The 27,704-nt window shown below is 50.2% G+C and overlaps 1 protein-coding gene across 1 annotated transcript; it reads right to left on the bottom strand.

Moving 5' to 3' along the window:
* Nucleotides 1-670: 670 nt before the first annotated feature.
* ubqln4 (ubiquilin 4) lies at nucleotides 671-19,631 on the bottom strand. Its single transcript, XM_055631227.1, has 11 exons — nucleotides 19,614-19,631; nucleotides 18,013-18,164; nucleotides 12,865-13,028; nucleotides 10,525-10,787; nucleotides 7,825-7,983; nucleotides 6,415-6,631; nucleotides 4,828-4,967; nucleotides 4,369-4,452; nucleotides 2,656-2,771; nucleotides 1,939-2,182; nucleotides 671-1,153 (listed from the first exon to the last, which is right to left on the bottom strand). Exons 1-11 carry the CDS (start codon nucleotides 19,629-19,631, stop codon nucleotides 1,001-1,003), a joined length of 1,710 nt encoding a protein of 569 aa, XP_055487202.1. The 3' UTR covers nucleotides 671-1,000.
* Between the last annotated feature and the right edge of the window lie 8,073 nt (nucleotides 19,632-27,704).

The following is a 27,704-nucleotide window of genomic DNA, read 5'->3' as shown; positions in this document are numbered from 1 at the left end:
ATCTCCTAAATTCTAGAGAGTATAAACCAAGTCTATCCAGTCTTTCTTCATAAGACAGTCCTGACATCCCAGGAATCGGTCTGGTGAACCGTCTCTGCACTCCCTCTATGGCAATAATGTCCTTCCTCAGATTTGGAGACCAAAACTGTACGCATTATTGATACCCAAAGTCATTTTGGAAGGGTTGGGAAGAAGGTGAAATGTTTTTAGTTTAGTTTAGGGATATAGCGCGGAAACAGGCCCTTCAGTCCACTGTGTTCATGCCGACCAGCGATCACCCCGCACACCAACACTATCCTAAACATACTAGGGACAATTCACAATGATACCAAGCCAATCAACGTACAAGATGACGTCTGTAGAGTGGAGGAAGGAAACTGGACCAGCCGGAGAAAACCCACGCAGGTCATGGGGAGAACGTGCGTGTGTACGGACAAGCACCCGGGTCTCTGGCGCTGTGAGTCAGCAACTCTACCGCTGCGCCACTGTGTCATTGATAGCCAGAGATGTTTTAACGGGGCTGGGGGGTTGAATGTGTTACACAAATACTGCCAGCCCACTCCTAGTAAACCGTGGTTGAGAACAAACGCCTGGCGAGTCGGGGAACAGAGGAGGTCGGCCAGAACGCAGGGGATGGGAAGGTTGAAAATGAGGAGCGGGACTCGAACCGTTAGCAATGTTAATCTTTTATGTTCACATTTCTTTTTAAACCACTGGATCCAGGCTCTGGATAGCGAATACCGAACACAGAAGCGGGCGGGGAGGTGGGTGAAACAGGCCGACCAACGCTGTACAGCAAAGAGAGTCGCCGCCTCGCCGCTACAACTCAACGGGGGCAGAGAGTTTCTTGTCGATTGAAGCCACGGGGATGGTACGTACTGGAGAGGGTGGAGAGATGATCAGTTCGGACGAGCTGTGTTTTGAATCAGTTTGGACTTGGATGTGTCCTCGTGGGGTTCCTGCCGCCCAGTTGCGGAGGGAGGTGGTGGGGTCGGCCGGCTTACGAAGGCTGCGAGCCCAGCAGTCTCTCGATAGCAGCGTTTATGTCCCCGCCCGTGGCAATGAGGGCTTGCAGGTTAGCCTCACGGTTGATGAAGCCCATGGCGCTCAGCTGCTCCAACTGCTGCTGGAATCGCACCTCCGGGTTCTGTACCTGACGGTGGGGGGAGAGAGAGAGAGAGGTGTGTTAGTGAGGGGTGGGAGAGATGAGGGAATGGTGAGGGGTGGGGAGAGAGAGGGGAGTGTTAGTGAGGGGGTGGGGGGGGGAGAGAGAGAGAGAGTGAGGGGTGGGGGAGAGGGAGGGGAGTGTTAGTGAGGGGTGGGGGAGAGGGAGAGAGAGGAGTGTGTTAGTGAGGGGTGGGGGAGAGAGGGAGTGTTAGTGACGGGGGGGGGGGGAGAGGGTGTGTTAGTGAGGGGTGGGGGAGAGGGAGAGAGAGGGAGTGTTAGTGAGGGGTGGGGGAGAGAGGGGAGTGTGTTAGTAGTGAGGGGTGGGGGAGAGAGGGAGAGAGAGGGGAGTGTCAGTGAGGGGTGGGGAGAGAGAGGGGAATGTCAGTGAGGGGTGGCGGAGAGAGAGAGAGAGGGGAATGTTAGTGAGGGGGTGGGGGAGAGAGAGGAGTCAGTGAGGGGTGGGGGAGAGAGAGGGGAATGTTAGTGAGGGGTGGGGGAGAGAGGGAGTGAGAGAGTGAGGGGGGGGGGAGAGGGAGGGGAGTGTCAGTGAGGGGGGGGGGGAGAGAGAGGTGTCAGTGAGGGGGTGGGGGAGAGAAAGGAGTCAGAGAGGGGTGGGGAAGAGGGAAAGGAGTCAGTGCTGGGAAGACCGTGTGGGATTAGAGAGTGGAGCATCATTGGGGAGGGAGAAGGGAGGGAGTGTATCGGGAGACACAGCAGCGTCGCGTAGACACGCCAACAACACGCGGACAAGCGGTGCCCATTGGCTCTTACTTGGGTGTTGGCGCCGGCTAACATCTGTAGCATCTGCTGCATGAGCTGCTGTTGTGGGGTGCCAGGGCCGGGCAGGGTGCCAGGCCCGGGGCCGGTGGAGGTGGGCGCTGGGCTGGCAGAGCTGCTGCTGTTCACCGTGCCGGGGCCCGTGCCCGTGCCCGCGCCGGGCGCTGCGGTGGGGGCCGTCGATCCACTGCCTGGGCTGCCGAGACCAGAGACAGGCGCGGGGACACCGGGGCTGAACCTGCACGCACACGGCACACGGTACACGGGACATGATGCTCAGCGTTCACAGTGCTCCTCAAACACCCCACCCACTCCCCCATCTGCCTGGCCCCCTCCCACATCCCACTACTCCATTCCCTCCCTCCTGCCCCTCCCTCCCCTCTCCCACACCTTCCTCCCCACACCTTCCTATCCCTCCCAATCCCCTCCCCCCATCTCCTGTCCTCCCAATCCCCATCCCCCCATCTCCTGTCCCTCCCCATCCACCCCCACCCATCCCCTCCCCCCCACTCCCGTTCCCGCTGGTGGGGAGGGCAGCCAGAGTTCCTGCCCGTGTTTTTCCACGTTTCCCACAGTTTGCCCGTCTCCCGTGTGTGGTGGTTTGGCGGTGTGGACCCGCCCTGTGCCGTGCCCCTGTGCGTGCGTGCGTGTGTGTGTGGTGGTGTGGACCAGCCCTGCGCCGTGCCCCAGTGCGGGCGTGCGTGTCCTTACCCTGGCAGGAGTCCCGGTGCCTCGTTCTGCAGGGTCTGTAGCCCCTGCTGGATCTGGAGCAGAGCCTGCATTGCCCGCGGGTTGGCCATCACCGACAGCACGTCTGGGTTCTGCATCTGTAACACAGCGGAGCACCACCGTCTGTGAAGGGGCACGGCACGGCTCACGGGCACAGGTCGCCACGCCAAGGGCAAGGGTCACTCGCCGTGCCAAGGGCAAGGCACACCGGGCAGAAGTCGCCGTGCCATGGGCAAAGGTCATCGGGCAAGGGTCACCATGCCATGGGCAAGGGTCATTGGGCAAGGGTCACTGCGCAAGGGGCAATGAGCAGAGGTCGCCCTGTCAAGGGCAAGGGTCACTGCGCAAGGGGCAAGGGTCACCGAGCAGAGGTCGCCGTGCCAAGGGCAAGGGTCACCGGGCAAAAGTCGCCATGCCATGGGCAAGGGTCATTGGGGCACAGGTCGCTGCACCATGGGCAAAGGTCATTGGGCAAGGGTCACCGAGCAGAGGTCGCCGTGCCATGGGCAAGGGTCACCGGGCAAAGGTCGCCGTGCCAAGGGCAAGGGCAAGGGTCACTGGGCAAGGGGTGCAGAGGGGGGCCACGGGCACAGGTCGTTGCGTCATGGGCAAAGGTCATTGGGCAAGGGTCACCGGGCAGAGGTCGCCGTGCCAAGGGCATGGGTCACCGGGCCAGGGGCAAGGGTCACGGGCACAGGTCGTTGCGTCATGGGCAAAGGTCATTGGGCAAGGGTCACCGGGCAGAGGTCGCCGTGCCAGGGGCAAGAGTCACCGGGCAGAGGTGCTGGATGACACAAACTGAAGTGACTACAGCCTCACTATTAACTCCCTGAATAGGAGGTCTTTGGAGGGATGTGGGCCAAATGCAAGCATGTGGGATTGGCCCAGTTGCCCACATGGTCGGCATGGACAAGATGCGCCAAAGGACCAGTTTGTGTGGAGTTCAGCTCTGTGACCATCACCCTGCTTCCATACCCAGTGTAATCACCCTTGAAGACTTGTGAAAACCCTTGGCATTTTTAATTTTAGTTTAGTTTTGAGATGTAGCGTGGAAACAGGCCTGTCGGCCAACCGAGTCCGTGCCGACCAGCGATCCTTATCCTACACACGCTAGCTAGGGGCAATTTACTATTATACCAACCCAATCAACCTACAAACCTGTTGTAAGTCTTTGGAGGTACACAAAAATGCTGGAGAAACTCAGCAGGTGCAGCAGCATCTATGGAGCGAAGGAAATAGGCAACATTTCGGGCCGAAACCCTTCTTCAGACTGATCTGATCAGACTGATCGGCCCGAAACGTTGCCATTTACTTCGCTCCATAGATGCTGCTGCACCCGCTGAGTTTCTCCAGCATTTCTCTGTATCTTCGATTTTCCAGCATCTGCAGTTCCTTCTTAAACAGTAAGTCTTTGGAGTGTGGGACGAAACCGGTGATCCTGGAGAAAACCCACAGGGAGAACGTACAAACTCCGTACTGACAGCACCCGTAGTCAGGATGGAACCCGTGTCCCTGGCGCTGTGAGGCAGCAACTCTACCGCTGTGCCACTCTGAAAGAGGATGAGTGTATCCAGCTATACCCTGGTCACAGTCTCTTTCACAGGCTGCTCACGGCCACACACCAGCAAGGCGAGGGGGGAAGAGAGGTTTGAGGGAGCACAGGACAACCGAGAGCCCAGCGACGGGCGGCTTTACCTGCTGCAAGAAGATGGGCATCTGGAGTCGGAGCTGATCCTGCAGCTGTGTGTTGCCGGCAAACAACGGGTTATTCATTAAAATCTGCAGCGGGGGGGAAACGGGTGGAGATCAGAGGATGGTAACCGGTAGAGGCAGAGCATAGACACTGTGCACGAGTTGGTGCTTGAGTTTGGTTTCTTGTCAAGCAACAACACTGCGCTGTACCCGTTTCATCATGCGTTCTAAAGACGTGTGCGCCACTGTGTGGTTGATCACATCCTGGACCCCACCACCTCTCCCAACCACTGAGTCCTCTGTCCCCTGCAGGCCAGGAGGAACACGGGGAGAGGGTCCTTTCCACCTACACCCACCCCCAACCCCAAGCACAGACTCCCCTCCCCTGGCATTGCTGGCCGTGGATGGGGTGGAGTGGGGAGGGTGTGTGTGAGGCGCGGAGAGCGTTACGCAGCGTGGTACCTGTGAAGCGAGGTCGGGGTTCTGGGACAGAGACTGCATCATGCTCCTCATATACGGCGCAGACAGCATGTTCTGTATTAGTTGAGGGTTCTCCGAGATCTGCTGCATTAAGCTCTGCATCCCTGGACTGTTAAACATCCCTGCAGAGAGCGGGCAAGAGAGTTACCATATGTTCCCCCCCACGCTTCATAGAAACATAGACAATAGGTGCAGGAGTAGGCCACATGGCCCTTCAATACGATCATGGCTGATCATCCAGAATCAGTAACCCATCCCCACTTTCTTCCCATATCCCTTGATTCCTTTAGCCTGAAGAGCTCTATCTAACTCTCTCTTGAAAACATCCAGTGAATTGGCCTCCACTGCCTTCTGTGGCAGAGAATTCCACAGATTCACAACCCTCTGGGTGAAAAGGTTTTTCCTCATCTCAGTCGTAAATTACCTCCACCTGAATCTTAAACTGAGACCCCCTTGTTCAGGACTCCCCCAACATCCGGAACATTTTTACTGCATCTAGCCTGTCCACTCCCTTAATAATTTTATACGTTTCTATAAGATTCCCTCTTATCCTTCGAAATTCCAGTGAATACAGGAGTAAAAGTGGAATGTCACTGTGCAGTTGCATATGTGGCAGATAAACACTATAGAACACACTCTGCTGTCCCAACTCTGTACCTAACCTGTGCTGTTCCTGGCACCAGGTCCCAAGGTGAAAAGGTTACAGTGCCCCAGTTTGCAATCAACACACATTTTCTCCCTTCACTTCTCCTGTGACATACACACGCGCACGCACACGCACGCACACATAAACACACACGCACGCACACACAAACACACACGCACGCACACGCACGCACACAAACATTCACGCATCCTTCAAACGCGCCTGCACACACAAACAGTGGCACGCACGCACTGTGCGCCTGCATATGTGGCAGATAACACATGCACATAGCAACACACACTGCTGCACAACTCTGTACCTAACATAGTGCTGTTCCTGGCACCAGTCCCAAGGTGAAACGGTTACAGTATCCCATGAAGTTTGCAATCAAAGAACATAGATCTCCCTTCAAATCTCCTGTCGACACACACGCAATGCTGTAGCAAATCACACACACAAACATACAGAGAACACTGCAGAAGGCACTCGACCACAAACGTCACCCACTCCTTCTCGCACAGAGATGCACACATGCACGCTGAGTTACGCAGCATTTTGTGTCTATCTTCGGTACACACCACACATCGCAGTTCCTTCACACACAGTGTGCATACCTACCGTTTCACATAGCTCCCTGAGTTGATGCAGAAGGGGTTGGACACGGGTGCGCTTGTCTGGTTGCATTGCCGTTGAAAAGAACTGTCGATGCTGGTTTAAATCTGGAGATCGAGGGCGAAATGCTACCCAGTTGGGCACCAGCCTCTCTAGAGAGAAGGTCTGAAGAAGGGTCTCGACCCGAAACGTCACCCACTCCTTCTCTTCAGAGATGCTGCCTGTCCCGCTGAGTTACTCCAGCATTTTGTGTCTATCTTCGGTATACACCAGCATCTGCAGTTCCTTCCTACACAGTGTGTGATACCTACCGTTTCCTAAGCTCCCTGAGTTGATGCTGAAGGGGTTGGACACGGGTGCGCTTGTCTGGTTGCTGCCGTTGCCTCCCTCGCTGGTGGTGCTGGCGGCTGGAGACGAGGGCGAAGTTGGTACCCAGGGGTTGGGCAAAGGCTCCCTGTTCTCGGTCCGTGACGGCTGGGCGTTGCTGTCCGAGCCTCCACCCAGGGCTGTGAATGGGTTGCCCCCAAACTACAAAACAAAAGCACATGCATGACGTGTGATTCACGGCATCCCCATTCACAAGCTCCCAATTCACGAGCTCCCAATTCACGAGCTCCCAATTCACGAGCTCCCAATTCACGAGCTCCCCATTCACACGCTCCCAATTCACGAGCTCCCAATTCACAAGCTCCAATTCACGAGCTCCCAATTCACGAGCACCCAATTCACGAGCTCCCAATTCACAAGCTCCCAATTACGCAAACTCTAATTGACGAGCTCCTGATCTGCAAGACCCCGATTCGCGAGGTCAGGTCACACATTACAATCCAACCCAAATTTACAATATGAAAGGGTTTCATCAAGGTTGATTGAAAGACAGCATGACAACAGGCTCTGTGGCCCACACAACAACTAGCGATCGCCCGCTCACTTATGACAGTCTACGCCGCATCTGGGCCCCTATCATGACACCCGAGATGTCCTCATTCTTTAGCAAACGGGGTTTCCTCTCTTCTTAACATAGATGAGGGCCTGACACGGCTCCTCTCTAATCGCAGAGTCCTGCTCTTGCTCCCCCTTCCCCCAGTCACAACAGGGGCAGAGTCCGCTGGGCTTGTACACTCTGGAGTTTAGAAGGATGAGAGGGTGTCTCATTGAAACATATAAGATCGTTAAGGGCTTGGACACACTAGAGGCAGGAAACATGTTCCCGATGTTGGGGGAGCCCAGAACCAGGGGCCACACACACAGTTTAAGAATAAGGAGCAAGCCATTTACAGGAACATCATCGCATACTCCGCTTGGACAACTTACAGCCCACTGGTATGAATTTTGATTTAGAGTTAGTAACTCTCTCTATCCCTAAACCGGCATTCCCTCTCTCTCTCTATCCCTCCCCATCCAAGCCGCACCAGCTTCTCGTTTGCACCCTACAAACAGCTAACAATGGCCTGTTTCCTGTATCGTCGTTACTTTTTGCATCTTTCATTCATTGTTCTTTATCTCTCAACATCACCGTCTGTCTCTCGTTTCCCATATCCCTACCCATTCTGAAGAAGGGTCTCGACCCGAAACGTCACCCATTCCTTCTCTCCAGAGATGCTGCCTGTCCCACTGAATTACTCCAGCATTTTGTATCTATCTTCGGTTTTAAACCAGCATCTGCAGTTCCTTGGTACACATTTAGACTGTAATGTTCCCGCTCCGACTATGGAAGCTACCTGTTCCCTGGCCGCACTGAACATGGGCTCCTGGATGTCGGTGTACATGCGTCGTAGCGCATTGTAGCCGCCGGGGATGCTCTCCAGGTTGCTGAGTGCCCGGTCCTGGTTCCTCATCATCTCCTGCATCATAGCCGGGTTGCGGGCCAGTTCCATCGTCTGCAGACAGTCAAAATAAAGGACATGCTCTGTGTTATTGAATGGTTAGAGGCAGGTCATAGAGTGATACAGTGTGGAAACAGGCCCTTCGGCCCAACGTTCCAGCCATACTAGTCTCACCTGCCTGCGCTTGGTCCATATCCCTCCAAACCTGTCCTATCCATGCACCTGTCTAACTGTTTTTTAAACGTTGGGATAGTCCCTGCCTCAACTGCCTCCTCTGGCAGCTCGTTCCATACACCCACCATCCTTTGTGTGAAAAAGTTACCCTTCAGATTCTTATTAAATCTTTTCCCCTTCACCTTGAACCTATGTCAATAGACCACAGGTGCAGGAGTAGGCCATTCAGCCCTTCGAGCCAGCACCGCCATTCATTGTGATTATGGCTGATCATCCCCAATCAGTACCCCGTCCCTGCCTTCTCCCCATATCCCCTGACTCCGCTATCTTAAGAGCCTTATCTAACTATCTCTTGAAAGTATCCAGAGAATTCTGGATATGATTCCCGATAATACGTCTAAATACTGGATACGAAGGTCCTCGATTCCCCAACTCTGGGCATCTACCCGATCTATTCCTCTCATGGTACAATAACAGCATTTCAAAGACACTTGGACAGATAGACACAAAATGCTGGAGTAACTCAGCGGGACAGGCAGCTTCCTTGTAGCGAATAAATGGGTGACGTTTCGGGGTGAGACCCTTCTCCAGAGATGCTGCCGAGTTCCGCTGAGTTACTCCAGCTTTTATGTCTATCTTTGGTTGCAATTCCTTCCTTCACACCTGGACAACTACCTCCTCCGGCAGCTCATTCCGTACACCCACCACCCTCTGTGTGAAAACATTCCCCCCTCAGCTTCCTATTCCATCTTTCCCCCCCCCCCCGTCACCTGAAACCGATGTCCTCTGATTCTCTATTCCCTAACTCTGTGCATTTACCACAACTAATTCCCTCATGATCTTATACAGTACAAGATCACCCCTCAACCTCCTGCACTCCAAGGAATAAAGTCCTAGCTTTCTAAACCTCTCCCCACAGCTCAGGCCCTCGATTCCTGACAACGTCCTTGTACATCCTCCCTGCACCTTTTTCCAGCTAAAGAATACGCTCTCCAGAGATAAGACACAAAAGTCCAGTCCAGTCTAGTCCAGTCCAGTCCGCCTTTCAATCATGGCTGATGTATCTACTCTGATCAAGAAGGCTCATCAGCGTCTCTTCTTTCTGAGGAGACTGAAGAATGGTCCATCTGTCTCCTCAGATCCTGGTGAACTTCTACTGCTGCACCATCGAGAGCATCCTTACCAACTGCATCACAGTATGGTATGGCAACTGCTCTGTCTCCGACCGGAAGGCATTGCAGAGGGTGGTGAAAATTGCCCAACGCATCACCGGTTCCTCGCTCCCCTCCATTGAGTCTGTCCAAAGCAAGCGCTGTCTGCGGAGGGCGCTCAGCATCACCAAGGACTGCTCTCTCACCCCAACCATGGACTGTTTACCCTCCTACCATCCGGGAGGCGCTACAGGTCTCTCCGTTGCCGAACCAGCAGGTCGAGGAACAGCTTCTTTCTGGCGGCTGTCACTCTACCCAACCACCTTCCCCGGTGACTGCCAATCACCCCCCCCCCCCCCCCCGGACACTTATTATTATTTATTCAAATCGTATGCTATGTCGCTCTTCCAGGGAGATGCTAAATGCATTTCATTGTCTCTGTACTGTACACTGACAATGACAATTAAAATTGAATCTGAATCTGAATCTGAATCTCCCTTCTAACACCATTTTCCTGCCTTCTCTCCATAACCTCTGACACCCGTACAAGATCACAATCAGACCATTCATGGTGTAGGAGATGAGATTTAAAAGAATGGAGCGATTGTAATGCATGATTGCAGATCCACTCTTTTGTTTAGAGATACAGCACGGAAACAGGCCCTTCGGCCGACTGAGTCCACATCAACCTGCGCTCCCCACACAGTAACACTATCATACCCACACTAGGGACAATTTACACTTATACCAAGTATACAAACCCAAGCCAATTGACCTAAAACCTTTGGAGTGTGGGAGGAATCCGAAGATCTCGCACAAAACCCACCTGGTCACGGGGAGAACGTACAAACTCCGTACAGACAGCACCCGAGGTCAGGATCGAACCCGGGACTCTGGCGCTGTGAGGCAGCAGCTCTACCTCTGCACCACTGTGCCTCCCCAAGTAAACAGTACTATGTTTACATAAGATAGACACAAAATGCTGGAGTAACTCAGCAGGACAGGCAGCATCTCGGGAGAGAAAGAATGGTTGACATTTTGGGTCGAGACCCTTCTTTACATATTCTGTTGGGCTGCTGCAAGTAAGAATCTCCGAGGAAACCGGAGCACCCGGAGAAAACCCACGCAGGTGACGGGGAGAAGGTACAAACTCCGTACAGACAGCACCCGTAGTCGGGATCGAACCTGCGTCTCCTCTGTGACTAGCATACACAGTGTGGCCTGGGCTGGGAGCCATCTCTAGAGACACAACTGACAAGGAAGCCATCACCTGTCTCATGAGTTCGGGGTTGTTTAACATGTGACTGATCTCCGGGTTTCTCTCCATCAGCTGTTGCATCTGAGGGTTGGACATGATCATTTGCCTCATGAGGTCGGGGTTGGACATCATGTTTTGCACGAAGGGGTTCTCCATGATCTGCGCCAGCATGTCCGGGTTTGACATCAGCTGCCGTTGCATCTGCTGCTGCAGCTCCATGAAGTTTGCCGAGCCCATTCCGAGGCTCCCGAGTCCGGGAATGCCGCCGAATCCAGCTGGTGGAGAGAGGAAAATACAACCCATCACAAACAATCCCATCACACAAACCAACCTCCCTTCCATTGACTCCATCTACACCTCACGCTGCCTCGGCAAGGCCAGCAGCATCAAGGACCAGTCTCATCCCGGTCACTCACTCTTCACCCCTCTCCCATCGTGCAAACGCACACATCCAGATTCAGGGACAGTTTTCTTCCCAGCTGTTATCAGGCAACTGAACCATCCTCTCACCAACCAGAGAGCAGAGCTGAACTACTATCTACCTCATTGGTGACCCTGACTTGGACTTTGCCGACTTTACCTTCCACTAAACGTTATTCCCTCATCATATACACTGTCAATAGCTCGATTGTAACCACGTATAAGTATGCTGTTCGCTTCATCTGTAAAAATGAGCAAGCTATGAGGGCTGTTTCCATGGCTAAGAAGCTGCTAAGTAACAATGCTACAGATTTTGGAAGATTCAAACAAGAGGACATGACTTCAGAATTAAGGGACAGAGGTTTAGGGGTAACATGAGGGGGAACTTCTTTACTCAGAGAGTGGTAGCGGTGTGGAATGAGCTTCCAGTGGAAGTGGTGGAGGCAGGTTCGTTGGTATCATTTAAAAATAAATTGGATAGGCATATGGATGAGAAGGGAATGGAGGGTTATGGTATGAGTGCAGGCAGGTGGGACTAAGGGGAAAAAAAGTTGTTCGCCACGGACTTGTAGGGCCGAGATGGCCTGTTTCCGTGCTGTAATTGTTATATGGTATTAACTTTCCGCCAACTGGATAGCACGCAAGAAAGGTTTTTCACTGTACCTTGGCACACGTGACAATAAACGATACTGACTCCAGGCCCAACTGACTCGCGCCCTTATCTATCAATCCCCCGCCTCTCAGACACAGCTGCCTGTTCTCTGGTTATCGCACCCTGGAGGCAACAGGATTTGTAACAGGATTTACGATATTTTATGATAATGACCCCGGAATGAGAGTGTTAACCTATGATGAGCGTTTGGCGTCGCTGGGCCTGTACTCGCTGGAGTTTAGAAGGATGAGGGGGTGCCTCATTGAAAATTATCGTGTAGCGAAAGGCCTGGATAGAGTGGATGTGGAGAGGATGTTTCCACTAGTGGGAGAGTCTAGGACCAGAGGTCACAGCCTCAGAATAAAAGGATGTTCCTTTAGAAAGATGAGGGGGTATTTCTTTTGTCAGAGGGTGTGGAGACCAAGTCAATGGATATATTTATGGTGGAGATTGACAGATTCTTGATTAGTACGGGTGTCAGGGGTTATGGGGAGAAGACAGGAGAATGGGGTTGAGAGGGGAAGATAGGTCAGCCATGATTAAATGGTGGAGTGGACTCGATGGACTGAGTGACCTAATTCTTCACCTATCACTTTTGACCATTTGACCTTACAGGGGTAACATACTGTACCTCAGCTGTCTGGAAGTACGGTGCAGATTGGCGAGTGTAGAGGAGTGATATCTGATGGCTTCCTTGGCAAGAGAGATAAAGAATGCAGGAGTAACTCAGCGGGACAGGCAGCATCTCTGCAGAGAAGGAATGGGTGACGCTTCGGGCCGAGACCCTTCTTCAGACTCAAAACATCACCCACTATCTCTTCCACTTCTCTCCAGAGATGCTGCCTGTCCCGCTAAGTTACTCCAGCATTTTATGTCTATCTACGGTATGGACATTGACAACTCTTCTCTCTAAACCTCAAGTAACCCTTGCTTTCCCTCTCTCCCCATCCCTCCATCTTCCCAGTTCTGTCTCCGATTACATTTTATCTCTGTTTGCTTAGTTGTTCCCTTCTCCCAGCCAACAATGATCCAGCCTACGTTTCCTTTGATCTCCATTCCCTTTCTCCCTTATCTCTGCACCTCCTTCTCCCCAGACACCGGTCTAAAGAAGGGTCACCCAGAGATGCTATCTCTTCCACTTCTCTCCAGAGATGCTTCCTGTCCCGCTGGGTTACTCCAGCGTTTGTTTGCCTATCTTCCATTTAAACCAGCAAGTTCCTTCCTACACATTCAGGCCCCGTTGGCAAGCCGCGCGCGGTGCAGGGCAGGCCCACACTTACACAAGACAGACTGGGAGGGTGGGGGTGCTCCGGCCGTGGTCGTGGTGCTGGCCCCGCCGCTCGTGCTGGTGACCGCGGCCGCAGGCTGCTCCGGCCTCGCTGCCGTCTCCTCCACGCACGGAGCGCTGGCTGACGTCGACGGCTGTGTGGCAGAGTCCGGGAGCCTGGCGGGGGGCAAAAGAACAGGAGGGCACGCGAGTCAGCAACGAGAGGGCCACAGACACCCCACCAAGCCCACGCCCAACGAGCAATAACACAATTCATCCCGTCTCTACCGTCCCTGGCTTGCAAGTGAAGCAACGCACGCACAAATCCACGTGTCATTAGAGGGGGAATAAACCTTCCAGGCCCACATGTCAAATTGCACCACTCCCCGTTTAGTTGAGCGATACAGTGCCGAGTCCGTGCCAACTAGCGATTCCCATACACTAGCACCATCCTACACACAGTGCGGAAACAGACCCTTAAGCTCACTGAGTCCACGCCGACCAGCGATCACCCGTTCCCACACTAGTTTAGTTCAGAGATAAAGGGAATAGCACGATTAACGTTTAGTGCGGTAAGATAGTCCAAGGGTCCCCAATGAGGTAGACGGTAGTTTGGGATTGCTTGATACAATCGTAGATACATGATAAGGGAATAATGTTTAGTGCAAGATAAAGTCCAGCAAAGTCCGATTAAAGATAGCCCGAGGGTCTCCAATGAGGTAGATGAGAGGACAGGACCACTCTCCAGTTGGTGAGAGGACGGTTTAAACGTCTGATAACAGCCGGGAAGAAACTGTCCCTGAATCTGGACGTGTGCGTTTGTTTTCACACTTCTGTACCTCTTGCCTGATGGGAGAGGGGAGAAGAGGGAGTGGCCGGGACGAGACTGGGCCTTGATTATGCTGGTGGCCTTGCCGAGGCAATGAGGCGGGATTAAAAGAGATCGTGCAGATAAGGATCCTCCCGGGAGTAGTGAACGCAATGTGGTAGAATTTCCCTCGCGTCCAAATCCCAGCGCTTTTAATTTAAACAAGGATAATTAAAGGTATGTGGTGGTTATTCACCAGGGACTGGGGAAATAGGCTGAAGGAAAGGTCAGGTGAGCGGTGACAGCTATTTAAAGTGTATTTAATAATGCTCTGCAGAAACTTTCCACCAGGGCGGCACGGTGGCACAGCGGTACAGTTGCTGGCTTACAGTGCTTGCAGCGCCGGAGACCCAGGTTCGATCCCGACTCCAGGTGCTGTCTGTACAGATTCTGTACGTTCTCCCCATGACCATGTGGGTTTTCTCTGAGACCTTCCGTTTCCTCCCACATCAAAAGATGTACAGGTTTGTAGGTAAAATGGCTACATTTAAAAATAAATTGCCCCTAGCGTGTGCAGGATAGTGTTAATATGTGGGGATCGCTGGTCGGTGTGGACCCGGTGGGCCGAAGGGCCTGTTTCCGCGCTGTATCTCTAAACTAAACTAAACAAGAAAGATGAACTATTCGTAGCTCACATGTATCAAGGCAAGTATTCAAACAAAAGTGACAATAATTTGTTAGAGATAGCGGTATTCCTGAAGACTCCTAAAGTTTCAGGAACAAGGGAGACGCTTTGGGAAGAAGCAACAAAGCAGGACACAGGGCAAGTGTCCGTGGAGTGCAACATTGGAAGCATCGTTCTATTCGTTCTAAAACAGGATTGTTTTTCAGAAAAAGGAACTGCAGAAGCTAGCATATACTGAAGATAGACACAAAGTGCTGGAGTAACTCAGCAGGTCAAGCAGCATCTCTGGGGGGAAAAAGGATGGGTGAGTTTTCAGGGCAGGACCCTTCTTCATTCCGAGTCTGAAGAAGAATCCCGACCTGAAACATCACCCATCGTTTTTCTCCATAGATGCTGCCTGACGCACTGTTATTCGAGTACAGTGTGTTTATCTTTGGCCTGTGGCAAGTGGTCGTTGCTGGCCCCACTGCTGCTTATTATTTCTATTAACTGTTTGGGTGTGAATGGAGAGGGCCATGAAACAGAGACCTAGGGCTGCAGGAATACCGTTCCATGAGTAGACAGGATGGTGAAGAAGGCGCCTAACTTGCTTGCCTTCATGGGTCAAGGTATTGTGTACAGGAGTTGGGACATCGAGTTACAGTTGTACAAGATACTGACAGGGCCACATTTGGAGTACCATTCTCGTTGTGTACAACTCTCGTTGTCCTGCTTTAGGAAGAATGTCATTAAACTGGATATGACACAACAAAGATTTAAAAGCTGTAAATTTATGATTTCTCTCAACCCAAAACATCAGCTATCCACGTTCTCTGGAGATGCTGCACTCGGGGTCATTTATAATCTTTACCGAAGCCAATTGAACTTTGGAGTGTGGGAAGAAACCTGAGCACCTGGGGAAAACCCACACGGTCACAGGGACAAAGTACAAAGTCTGTACAGACAGCACCCGTAGTCAGGATCAAACCCCGGGTCTGTGGCACTGTGAGGCAGCAACTCTACCACTGCACCACCCAACTGGGGAAAGCTATTTGCAGATAAAGAGATGCCTGGTGAGTGAGAGGCTTTTAAAAGTGAGATCGGACGGTTTCATAGCCAGAATGTTCCTGTGAAGAGTAACGGCAAGATTAGGGAAACCTGGATGACATAAGACTTTCGACACGAATAAAAAGCAGATAAATGTCAGGTATAAACAGTTGGGATTGAGGTGTAAAGGGGTTAGGAGGATACTTTAGAGGAGGTGGTACAGATGGGTACAATTACGACATCTAAAAGACACTTGGAGACCCTCTGACTATCTTTAATGGAACTTTGCCTTGCACTAAACGTTATTCCCTTTATCCTGGATCTGTATACTGTGGATCATGTGTCCCTCGTGTGTGTTGGATAGTGTTAGTGTGCGGGGATCGCTGGTCGGTGCGGACTCGGTGGGCCGAAGGGCCTGTTTCCACGCTGTATCGCTAAACTAAACTAGATACAAGCACTGGCCCGCTTGTTAACAGAAACCCAGAATTGTCAGGGGAGATTACAGCAAGGGTAAACATTAATTATAACAGTCCAGAGGGAGGCCGAAGGTGCAACAAACATTATTTTAAAAAGCACCAAGTGCTTGTTTTTAACAGAAGGGCTGCCAGGAAGGTTTAACACTGTCATATATCTTGCTTGTACAAGCATGCTGCATTTGTACCTACATACTTGAGGTTTAAAATTCATTTTCCAGCATTTGGAATCTCAAATCTTCAGTCCACTCGTTTCCCCAGCTTTGCAAACTCACCTCCCACCCCCGAGACCCCATTGTTCCTCCTCTCCCAGTCCCCTTGCACCTATATACCCCCCCCCCCACCCCCCCTCCCCTCCCCCTACAGATACAGGATAAAGGAATCTAGTATTTGGTATTTCCTTCTGGGGGGGGGTGTGAAAGGGTAGACAGTCAGAACGTATCTGAGCCTCTCATATTTTTATGCACAAGTTGCACCTTACCCCCTGGCGTTCCAGACAAAACAATCCAAGTCTGTCCAACCTCTCCCTGCAGCTATTGTCCCTCAATCCAGGCATCATTCTGGTAAACTTCCTCTGCACTCTCTCCATAGCCCCTACATCCTTCCTGCATCGGGACAAAGAGAACTCCACGCAATACACCACGTGCAACCTCACCAAAGTTTCATAAAGGCACATCATTACTTCCTGATTGCTATACTCAATGCCCTCCCTGCCCAATGAAGATAAGCCTACCATATTACCACTCTCCCTGTGTTGCCATTGAGAGTGGGCTATGTACTTGGACACTAAGATCTCTCTGCAGATTAATGCTTGCCATTAATTGTATATATTCCCTTTGCATTCGACCTCCCAAAGTTCAACACACTTGAGACTTTAGTGATAGAGTGCAGAAACATGTCCTATGGCCCACCGAGTCCACGCTGAATAGCAATCACCCCGTACACTATCACTATCCTGCACACCAGGGACAATTTACTATTTTTTACCAAAGCCAATTATCCTACAATCCTGTACGTCTTTGGAATGTGGGAGAAAACCAGAGCAAACCCACAGAGAGAACGTACAAAATCTGTACAGATAGCACCCATAGCCGGGACTCTGACGCTGTGAGGCAGCAACTCTACCACAGCACCACAGTGTCGGCCCACTAGCTCATATTAAAGTCCATATGTGTAGGAGGGAACTGCAAATGTGTAAGAAAGAACTGCAGATGCTGGTTTAAATCGTACGTAGACACAAAATGCAGCAGCTCTGGAGGGAAGGAATGGGCGATGTTTTCGGGTCGAGACCTCTCTTCAGATGCACACAGTCCATATACTCAGCTCGTGCTATACATTGTGTTGTGTGGCTGATCTAATGCCCTGGTAACCTGCGATCAGTCGACAAATTCAATCCTGCCTCGTTTTACATGAGGACAATGAATTTCAGAACAGCGTGTTGAATTTGATCCATAGATTGTGTATATGTTGGGGCACAGCTGCCACTAGCATTAACATGACACGGCAGAAACAAATGGAAAATGTTGTTGATGGCAATTAGCGGAGGTAAGCTACTGACTTGGATGTCACAACTAGGTATAGATCGTGTGAAGCCGGTGAATGTCGAGACCTTCCAGCAATCTGTCTACACCTTCCATTTAACCCAGCATCTGCAGTTCTTTCCTACACATTACAATCAAGCCAGATTTCACTTTACATAAAAGACAGGGCATTGTCCCAAACATTATGGAGGGCACTGTACCTCTGGGGTGTAAGCTGCCCAAGTGAAATATGTGATGCCGTTCCTCCAATTTGCACTAGGCCTCACTCTGACCACGGAGGAGACCCAGGATAGAAGGGTCAGTGTGAGAATGGAAGAGGGAGTTAAAGTGTTGAGCAACCGGGAGATCAGGTAAGTTTAGGTGGACTGAGCGGAGGTGTTCAGTGAAGCCAGCGCTTGGTCTCGCCAATATACAGGATTCCACACCTGGAACAGCGGATACAGTTGATGCGATTGGAGGAGGTGCAAGTCAAAACCTCTGCTTCACCTGAGAAGACTGTTGGGGACCTTGGACAGAGTGGAGGGGGGAGGTATAGGGACAGGTGTTGCATCTCCAGCGGATGCAGGTGAAAGTACCAGAGGTGGATGCAGGATGAAGGGGAGCTGAAGCAGCACAGGCAAGCACTTACCTCTGCGCTGTTTTTATGACCAAGTGCACAGTGAGGCCATCCTTTATTCCGTGTTGGCTGAGCGTATCTCCATCCTTCAGGATCTTCCCAGCAAAGATAAGCACCAGCTGCTCCTGCTTGGCTTTGAACCGTTTGGATATTTCATCTTTAAACTACAAGGGAGGAAAACAAAAACCAGAGTGACTGTGAGGCCAACTTTGCTGGGAGGATCGGCTCTATTGCACATGAAGAAAGCACACCATCGCCTCTACTTCCTTAGAAGGCCTAAGTCGTTTGGCATGTCCCCAGCATCTCACACAAACATCTACAGATGCGCCTTGGAAAGCATTTTATGTATCACAGCCTGGTTTGGGAACAGCTCCATCCAAGACCACAAGAGAATGTAGCCCAGACCATCACGCACGCACACAAACCAACCTCCCTTCCATCCACTCCATCTACACCTCACGCTGCCTCAGCAAGGCCAGCAGCATAATCAAGGACCAATCTCACCCCAACCACTTCCCTCTTCTCCCCTCTCCCATCAGGCAAGAGGTACAGAAGTGTGAAAACAAACGCACACCTCCAGATTCAGGGACAGTTTCATCCCAGCTGTCATCAGGCATCTTAACCATCCGACCAAACAGAGAGTGGTCTTGACCTCCTATCAGCCTCACGGGGGGAGAATGATCAGACTTTACCTTATTCCCTTCAGCTTTTATTTGTACACGGTGGACGGCTCGATTGGAATCGTGTCATGTCTTTCCGCTGACTGGTTAGCACGCTATAAAAGCTTTTCACTGTACCTCGCTCGGTACATGTGGCAATGATCATTGTCCAATGGGATCCCTCTACTGGCCAGATTTTCTCATCTCCACCCCTTTCCACAGAGACCGTTCCCTCCGCAACTCCCTGGTCAACTCATCCCTTCCCACCCAAGCCATCCCCTCCCCCAGGTAATTACCCATGTAAGAGTACAAGAGTGCATAACTTTGCTACCAATTGACATGTCTTCTATGCACCTTACTTGACAGTGAATTCATTGCCATCTCTTTGTATATTTATGTTCGAACCGCTGCTTCCTGCTTTTAGCACCAGATGATGATGTCAAAGCCATTTTGGAAGCCTCCCTCTCCCTCCCCCTCCTTCTTTTCTTTCCCTCCCCTTTCCTTCCCTCTCTTCTTCCTTTTTTCTCCCTCCCTTCCTCTCTCCTCCCTCACCAAACAGTCCGTGACCCATAGCGCTGTGGCCATAGTTCTAAGTGTAAAGCCGATAGCTCTATGTGTAAAGGCAATAGCGCTTCAGCTGGTAGCTCTCTAATTAGAACCCATAGCTCTGTTCACACACGCTAAACTGACAGCGCTGTTTAAACCTGTAGCAGGACAGGCAGATCAAAGCTTACAAAAATAATCATCCAGATCTTGAAATTTAAAACACTAATAGATTTAATCTGCTATAATTTTTAGAGTTACAGTATGACTTTTTATATCCTTGCATTTTTTAAGCAGCAAAATGAAGCAGGAAGTCAGGCCTATTTTTAAAAAATCCGTATTTGACAAAGCAAATCCGTACATCAACATTCTTATTGCATTTCCGTACCAAATACGTAAAATCCGTACTACTTGGCAGCTCTGTAGCATTGCCCTACATCATGAGTATGAAGGAACTGCAGTTGCTGGTTTACACAGAAGATAGATACAAAATGCTGGAGTAACTCAGTGGGACAGGCAGAATCTCTGGAGAGAAGGTCGCTTACTCCACCCATCTGCCCATCATCCACCAAGCAAACTCAAGTACAATGTGTAGAGCAATGGGCAAGGTGCAGAGTGCAGAATATAGTACTCAACATCAGTTGCAGAGACAATGTCCAATGCCCACAATGGGGTAGAGGTGAATCAGACAGGACTCTAGCTTATGGAAGCCTAATAACAGTGGACGAAACTGTTCACAAGTCTGGTGGTGTGCGCTTTCAAGCTTCTGTACCTTTTGCAGAACAGGAGCAGGGAGGAGGAGGAGGAATAAGGGGGATAGGACAAGTCTTTGAATCAGTTGGCTGCTTTTCCGAGGTAGCATGAAGTGAAGACAGAATCAATGATGGGGATAGACACAAAATGCTGGAGTTTCCATCTTCGGTGTAAATCTGTAGATCTTTCCTACGTCAATGGTGGGGAGTCTGGACTGAGACAGGGACTGGGCTAAAGCCACAACTCTCTGTAATTCCTTTTTGGACTTGGGCAGAGCTGTTCCCAAACCAAGCTATGCTGCAACCCAGTTAGAGAGAAGGAATTTCACAGGGTCACTTTCAAGTCTAGTCCAGGAGAGGTATCGATCCTAGCATTTTAATGATCACCAGGACTCCAACATATCTACACCATGGCGGAGAGCAAGTAAGACCGACTGAAGCAGAAACCAATGCAGATCCATAGACAAATGCAAATGTCACCATCGAGCTGGCTTGGCTACCAGTGGCCTCCGCTCTTTGTCAGGGAGGTCTACTTTGGTCAGGTCAGGGCAAAGAGAAAGGAAGAGAAAGGCAGCTCAGGGAAGCTACCAAGCACATTTGGTTTAGTTTAATTTAGAGATACAGCGCAGAAACAGGGCATTCATCCAGCAAGTCCACACCGACCAGCGATCCCTGCACATTAGCATACTACGGACAATTTTTCAAGTATACCGAGCCAATTAACCTACAAACCTGTACGTCTTAGGAGTGTGGGAGGAAACCAAAGATCTCGGAGAAAACCCACGCAGGTCACGGGGAGAATGTACAGACAGCACCCGGAGTCTGGATCGAACCCAGGTCTCTGGCGCTGTGAAGCAACAAATGTACCGCTGCATCACCATGCTTGGTGTGGCTGAATTGTCACGTCTAGGTCCAGGCAGCCAGAGGGCATGGAAAAGGAAGACTGTGTTTTACCGTTTACACCAGTAATTAAACACAGAGGCTGTCCTAGCGGGCAGGCAACAGCAATCTCTGTCACTCATTTCAGCATCGGCAGCGTTTTCTTGCTATTATCATTGTATTGACTTTTTCTCCCAGGGAGGCCAGCAGTGACATTCTCCTCCACTCTCCAGTGGGACTTGTGGCCGTGTCTTTTACCAGGCTCAGCCTCAGTCATTTGTTTCCTTTCTCGCTTGCTTTTATACGTTTATTTTTCAACCAAAGTTCGCGATACATTTTTCCTTAACGTCTTCAATTTCAATTTGTTTTACATGGATTTCAACTGCAAATTCCACCCTCCACTACTCAAACCCACGCACGATCGCAGGTTCACGCAAACAATTGGCATTCTCCCTCCTTCTGGTCACTGTTCACTGCTGGTGGGACATTGGCCAACGTGAGCGTTCCATGATCCTTACCTCTGCTCTTTTGATCTGGCAGCATTTTGTTCACGAAGAACCAATCCTGGTATCAAACCTGCTGACAAAGGTTGTGCTCTGGCTAACTGCGGCATGGTGACGCAGTGGTAGAGCTGCTGCCTCACAGGGCCAGAGATCCGGGTTCGATCCTGACTACGGGTGCTGTCTGTACGGAGTTTGTACCCGTGACCTGCATGAAGTTTCTCCGGGTGCTCCGGTTTCCTCCCACAATCCAAAGATGTGCAGGTTTATAGGTTAATTGGCTTTGGTTATAATTTGTAAATTGTCCCTTGTGTGTGTTGGATAATGATAGTGTTCGGGGATCGCTGGTTAGTGCGGTCTCAGTGGGCCCAAGGGCATATTTCTAAACTAAATTGTCCTCTACCTCACAAGAAAACAAGCCACAGGTCTCGAGACACATCCCCGTGCCTTCCTCCACTCTATGATCCAACGAGCGAACGTCAGGCCATTGTCTCCCCTCTCACCACCATCTCCCAGCTGCCAACCACGCGCCGTTTCAGGCTCTGCAAAAACCCGCTTCATCATCTCGCCCGACATCCCCAAACAGCAGTGTGGGCAGAACCACTGCTTCAGAAAGACACATGAGAATAAAGATGCTGGAATCAGGGGCAGCTCAGTTGCTCATGGAGAGTCTCAGCGGGTCAAATAGCATCCGTGGGAGGGGGAATGTCAACTTTTTTGGTCGAGACCTTACAGCAGGACATGATTCAGCCTGTTCTTGCCCCACGAAACATTTCCTCCTGTCTTGACTCCATGTTATAGCTCCTGGTTCAGTCTCATCCCTCCCATGCCTGCTGACACTTCAACAGTTTCCAATTCTCTGGTTGCATCAGCTGTGAATGGCCGTGCTCTCTACACCTCCATCTTACATGTGGTTGATCTGAAGACCTTTCACTTGGTCCTTGGCAGAAACCCAACCAGTTTTGGTTGGGTCTTTGGCACAGTTAGGGTAGACAGGCAGAACCTCTTTCCCAGGGTGGCAATGTCAAAGACATGGGCACAGTTTAGTTTAGAGATACAGCGTGGAAATAGACCCTTTGGATCATCGAGTCCACATCAACCAGCAATCCAACTAGCGATCCACACACACCAACACACTGGGGACAATTTACAATTATACCAAACCAATACACCTACAAACCTGCCCGTCTTTGGAGTGTGGGAGGAAACCGAAGATCCCGGAGAAAACCCACGCAGGTCACGGGGATAACATACAAACTCCATACGGACAGCACCTGTAACCTGGGTCTCTGACCCTGTAAGGCAGCAACTCTACCCCTGTGCCACACTAACCTCACTGTGTCAAGGTGAGCGGGGCAAAGGTTATAGGAGATGTGCAGGGCAAGTTTTGTTTCCACAGAGTGGCAAGTGCCTGGAACGCATTGCCAAGGGTGGTGGAATTGAAGCAGCTTTTGGATAGGCACATGAATATGCGGGGAGTGGAGGGATATGGGTCAGATGCAGACAGAGGAGATTAGTTTAACTGGGCATCATAATCAGTCTGGACATTGGGGGCTGAGGGTCTATTTCTGTTCTGTATTGGTCTCTGTTCCATGAGTAGTTTGGCTCTGCCAACATACAGGTGTGTTGAAGTATACGACCAGTCTGCTGTGACCACACACCCACCCGATTCTCAGAAAAATGTGGATTCCTACAGCTCCCAAGGTACTAATGAATTACAGCGGCCAACGTCAGAATTGCTGTAGCTAATATTTTTCAGGGCAATGTGACTAAAAGCTTCTTTTCAAGTGATGTTTTTAGAAGCAGAAACATTGGCTGGGACAACAGGAAGAACACCCACTCTTGCAAATGGTACTCGGTTAACTTCTCCAACCAAGGCAGAGGAGAGATGGGACCTCAGTTTAAAGGGGAGCACCTCCAACTTGAGTAGCACCCCTTAATGCCACACTGAAGTGATGTCCTGCTTCCCAAATCTCTGGTGTGTAGGGGGTTGAGTACAACAAGGTCATAAGAACATAAGTGATCGGAGTAGAGTTAGGCCATTCGGCCCATCAAGTCCACTCCACCATTCAATCATGGTCAAATCAGTGGATATATTTAAGGCAGAGATAGATAGATTCTTGATTAGTACTGGTGTCAGAGGTTATGGGGAGAGGGCAGGAGAATGGGGTTAGGAAGGATAGATCAGCCATGATTGAATGGCGGAGTAGACTTGATGGGCCGAATGGCCTAACTCTGCCCCTATCACTTATGTCCTTTTGACCTTATGGTCATAATGTTGTACTCAAGGTCCAGGTCCTCTAAACCTGTCCTATCCATGTCTAACTGTTTCTTAAATGTTGGGATAGTCCCTACCTGAACTAGCTCCTCTGGCAGTTTGTTCCATGCACCCACCACCCTTTGTGCAAAAAAGTTACCCCTCGGATTCCTATTAAGTCTTTTTCTCTTCACCTTAAACCTATGCCCACTGGTCCTCGATTCACCTACTCTGGGCAACTCTGTATCTACCCGATCTATTCCTCTCATGATTTTGTACACCTCTTTAAGATCACCCTTCATCCTCCTGCACTCCAAGGAATAGAGACCCAGTCCACTCAACCTCTCTCTATAGCCGTGGCATCCTCACAAATCTTCTGTATACTCTTTCCTGTATTACATTAACTGACACCAAAAAGCAGGAGATTTATGCCGTAACATTCATATTCCTCAGCCTACAGCTATTAAAATTCATGTGCACATCTATTCCTTCTGCCACATGCATTCTCTAGATTCCACTTAAACCTATCTACACCATTCATCCTTACACTCACTCTCCCCAATGTATTGCTCTGAATTTAGAAGCCTCTAGTTTCATACTGCCCAAATACACGTTCTTGGGGCAGAATTAGGCCATTCGGCCCATCGAGTCTACTCCGCCATTCAATCATGCCTAATCTGAGCTGAGATCCCCCCCGATGCGGGAGCTTGATCGCCCGGACACGGCCGGCTACAGAAGCCAAGATCGTCCCGAACACAGAAGGCTCGAGGACTTCGACTTCGAGAGGACAAAGAAGGGAAGAGATCAAACTTTTTTTTTCGCCTTCCATCACAGTGAGGAATGTGGAGGAGTCACTGTGGTGGATGTTTATGTTAAAATGTATTTGTTGCTTTTTATTGGTGTGACTGTATGGCAAATCAAATTCCTCGTATGTTACAAAACATACTTGGTTAATATAGTATGGTTATTATTATCTATCTTTCCCTCTCAACTACATTCTTCTGCCTGCTCCCCATAACCCCTGACACACTAACTAATCAAGAACACATCAATCTCCACCTTAAACATATCCATTGACTTGGCATCCACTCCCTCTGCCCTCTCTTCTTTCCAAAGGTACGTCCTTTTATTCTGAGGCTGTGTCCTTTGGTCCTAGACTCTCTCACTAGTGGAAACATCCTCTCCACATCCACTCTATCCTGGCCTGCAGACTTACGGGGAAATATATTACAGAGAAAGAGAACTTGGATTAGTAATGTTTCGGGATTGACTGTTCATTGAAGTCCCCGACCACACGTGTTCTGGCCTGTAAAACTCACACTTTACACTGTAGACAATATTACTGTGGCAACCCCACTCGGTGGGCCAAAAGGGCTTGTTTCCATGCTGTATCTCTAAACTAAACCTGTAATATCGCAACTAGGAATTCTCATCCAGGTAAATGGGATTCTAATGCATGAATCTAACCTCATGACAATACTGCAAACTGTAGCAGTTTATCCTGCACAGGCGTTAACCAACCAATCCCTCTCCCTCCATCTCAAGAAAGATCCTGACCCAAAACATTGCCTGGCCATTCCCTCCACAGATGCTTCCTGACCCATTGAGTTACTCCAACATTGTGTTTTGCTTTTGATCCCAGTATCTGCAACCCCTGGTCTATAATAAGCTAATCTGGACTTGTTCCAACTTGTAATTTACAAGCATCCAACTTCAAATACCGGTTGACTTGCCTGAATGGGGACAGAACCATATCCAGATTGGCCACCTCACCCGGCCTACGTACCACATGTTCAGGACTACGGGGGAGGGGGGGTTAATTCAAGTACACTCTCACAATTGTGTCTGGCTTATAGGAGGTGCTGGGCCACCAGTTGCCACATAATCGGCCGTGGACCTGAATATTGAAACATATGACAGTCAGGCTTTAAACATCATGCCTTCAAATTAAACCCTTTAACATTTCCTCCACCTCCCCAAGTTATGGATACTACCTTGCTAACTTCCAGTACCAGCATTGTTTCTCTCTTACTAACATTACACTGACTAGCTAGTTTAAAGACTCCAAAACATCCTGGAGAATACTAGTCCTGGTTCAGTTGCGATGTAACGTGTTCAAGTTGTACTGTCTCAAAGTCTCAGAATTTTCTGAGGTGGCACGGGGGTAGAGTTGCTGCCTTACAGCGCTAGAGATTCGGGTTCAATCTTGGCTACGGGTGATATCTGCACGGAGTTTGTACGTTTTTCCCGTGCCATGCGTGGGTTTCCTCCCACACTCCAAAGATGTTCAGGTTTGTAGGTTAGAAACATTGAAAATAGGTGCAGGAGGCCATTCGGCCCTTCGAGCCAGCACTGCCATTCATTGTGATCATGGCTGATCGTCCCTAATCAATAACCCGCGCCTGCCTTCTCCCCATATCCCTTGATTCCACTAGCCCCTAGAGCTCTATCTAACTCTCTCTTAAATCCATCCAATCTCCACTGCCCTCTGTGGCAGAGAATTCCACAAATTCACAACTCTCTGGGTGAAAACGTTTTTTCTCACCTCAGTCTTAAATGGCCTCCCCTTTATTCTAAGTCTGTAGCCCTTGATTCTGGACTCACCCAACATTGGGAACATTTTTCCTGCATCTAGCTTGTCCAGTCCTTTTATAATTTTATATGTTTCTATAAGATCCCCCTCATCCTTCTAAACTCCAGTGAATACAAGCCTAGTCTTTTCAATCTTTCCTCGGGTTAATTGGCTATGGTAAAATTGTAAATTGTCCCTCATGTGTGTAGGATACTGTTATTGTGCAGGGATCACTGGTCTTTGGGCCGATGGGCCTGTTCCCACACTGTAGTTCTAAAGCAAACTCTAAGATTTTCTTGCAGTCAAACATTCACTTGTTCTATTTTAAAGCCCCTTACATTTAGGACTTCCATGACACTGTGAGTAATCCAATGAGGTCTTGCTGGGTTTTTATGGGTCTGTCGCACAGGCGATTTTTTGGGCGACTACTGGTGACTGCCACAAATTCTTCAACAAGATGAAACATTTTTGGTGACAGTGGCAACAATTTTTGCTGTCGTTGGTTTTCGCCAGGTGTTGTAGGTGAATTCCATTAAAACTAGTCCCTGGCAGTCGCCCAAAGAGTGGCCTAAGTGGGACAGGCCCTTCAGCTCCCCAAAGTCTCACTGCAGGACCTCATCTTTCTGTCAACCAAGACCGTAACATTTTGCCCCTCATCCTCTTCCTCCCATTTTAATCTTGCCCATTGCACCAGGGAGTCAAGATGCCATCCTTGACATCATGGCCAGAGTCACAGAAGTACATGGTCAGCATGGAGGAGTTGGGTCTGAAGGGCCTGTTTCCGTGCTGTATGACACCCTCCTCCCTTGTACAGCCCAGATACTCACAGATGTTCTCCTGCTCTCCTGCCTCATACTCCACTGACAATCACCCACCATTTATTTGAACACTCTGGTGAAGTGTTTTGTTAGTTTTGGTTTTAGAGATACAGGGTGGAAACAGGCCCTTTAGTCCACGTTGCCCAGCGATCACCCTGTATACTAACACTAACCTGCACACTAGGGACAATTTACAGAAGCCAAATTAACCTACAAACCTGCACGTCTTTGGAGTGCGGGAGGAAACAGGGGCGCACGGAGAATACCCACGCAGGTCACGGGGAGAAGGTACAAACTGCGTACACACGGCACCCTTAGTCAGGATGGAACCCGGGTGTCTGGCGCTGTTTGGCAACTGTACCGCCACGCCACTGTGTTGCCAGAGGTGAGCCTGGACAGGATAGTGCACTGCGAGATGGAGGCACTATACTAAACACTCCTGTCCGTGCTAGCTTCTCCTTCTCAGTGGGGCGACACTTCAGCTACTCGAGCCGCTGACAAATGCCACAAGGTCAGCAGACTGCTGGCTCTTTCCATCCACCACATTCATGGGTTTCCTAGGCAGTCTTTTCCCATCACAGTGTGATGGAGTTTCCAATCTAAGAATGTATTGCCTTAGTGTTTAATTAGAACATCAGAACATGACAGTGCAGGAACAGGTCCACAATGTCCATATCTAACATGTTGCCAAATTATACTAATCTCCTCTGCCTTGATGTGATCC

Source organism: Leucoraja erinacea, unplaced genomic scaffold (genome assembly GCF_028641065.1).
Source record: "Leucoraja erinacea ecotype New England unplaced genomic scaffold, Leri_hhj_1 Leri_69S, whole genome shotgun sequence".
Lineage (NCBI taxonomy): Eukaryota > Metazoa > Chordata > Chondrichthyes > Rajiformes > Rajidae > Leucoraja > Leucoraja erinaceus.
This window is presented reverse-complemented; position numbering and strand designations above follow the sequence as displayed.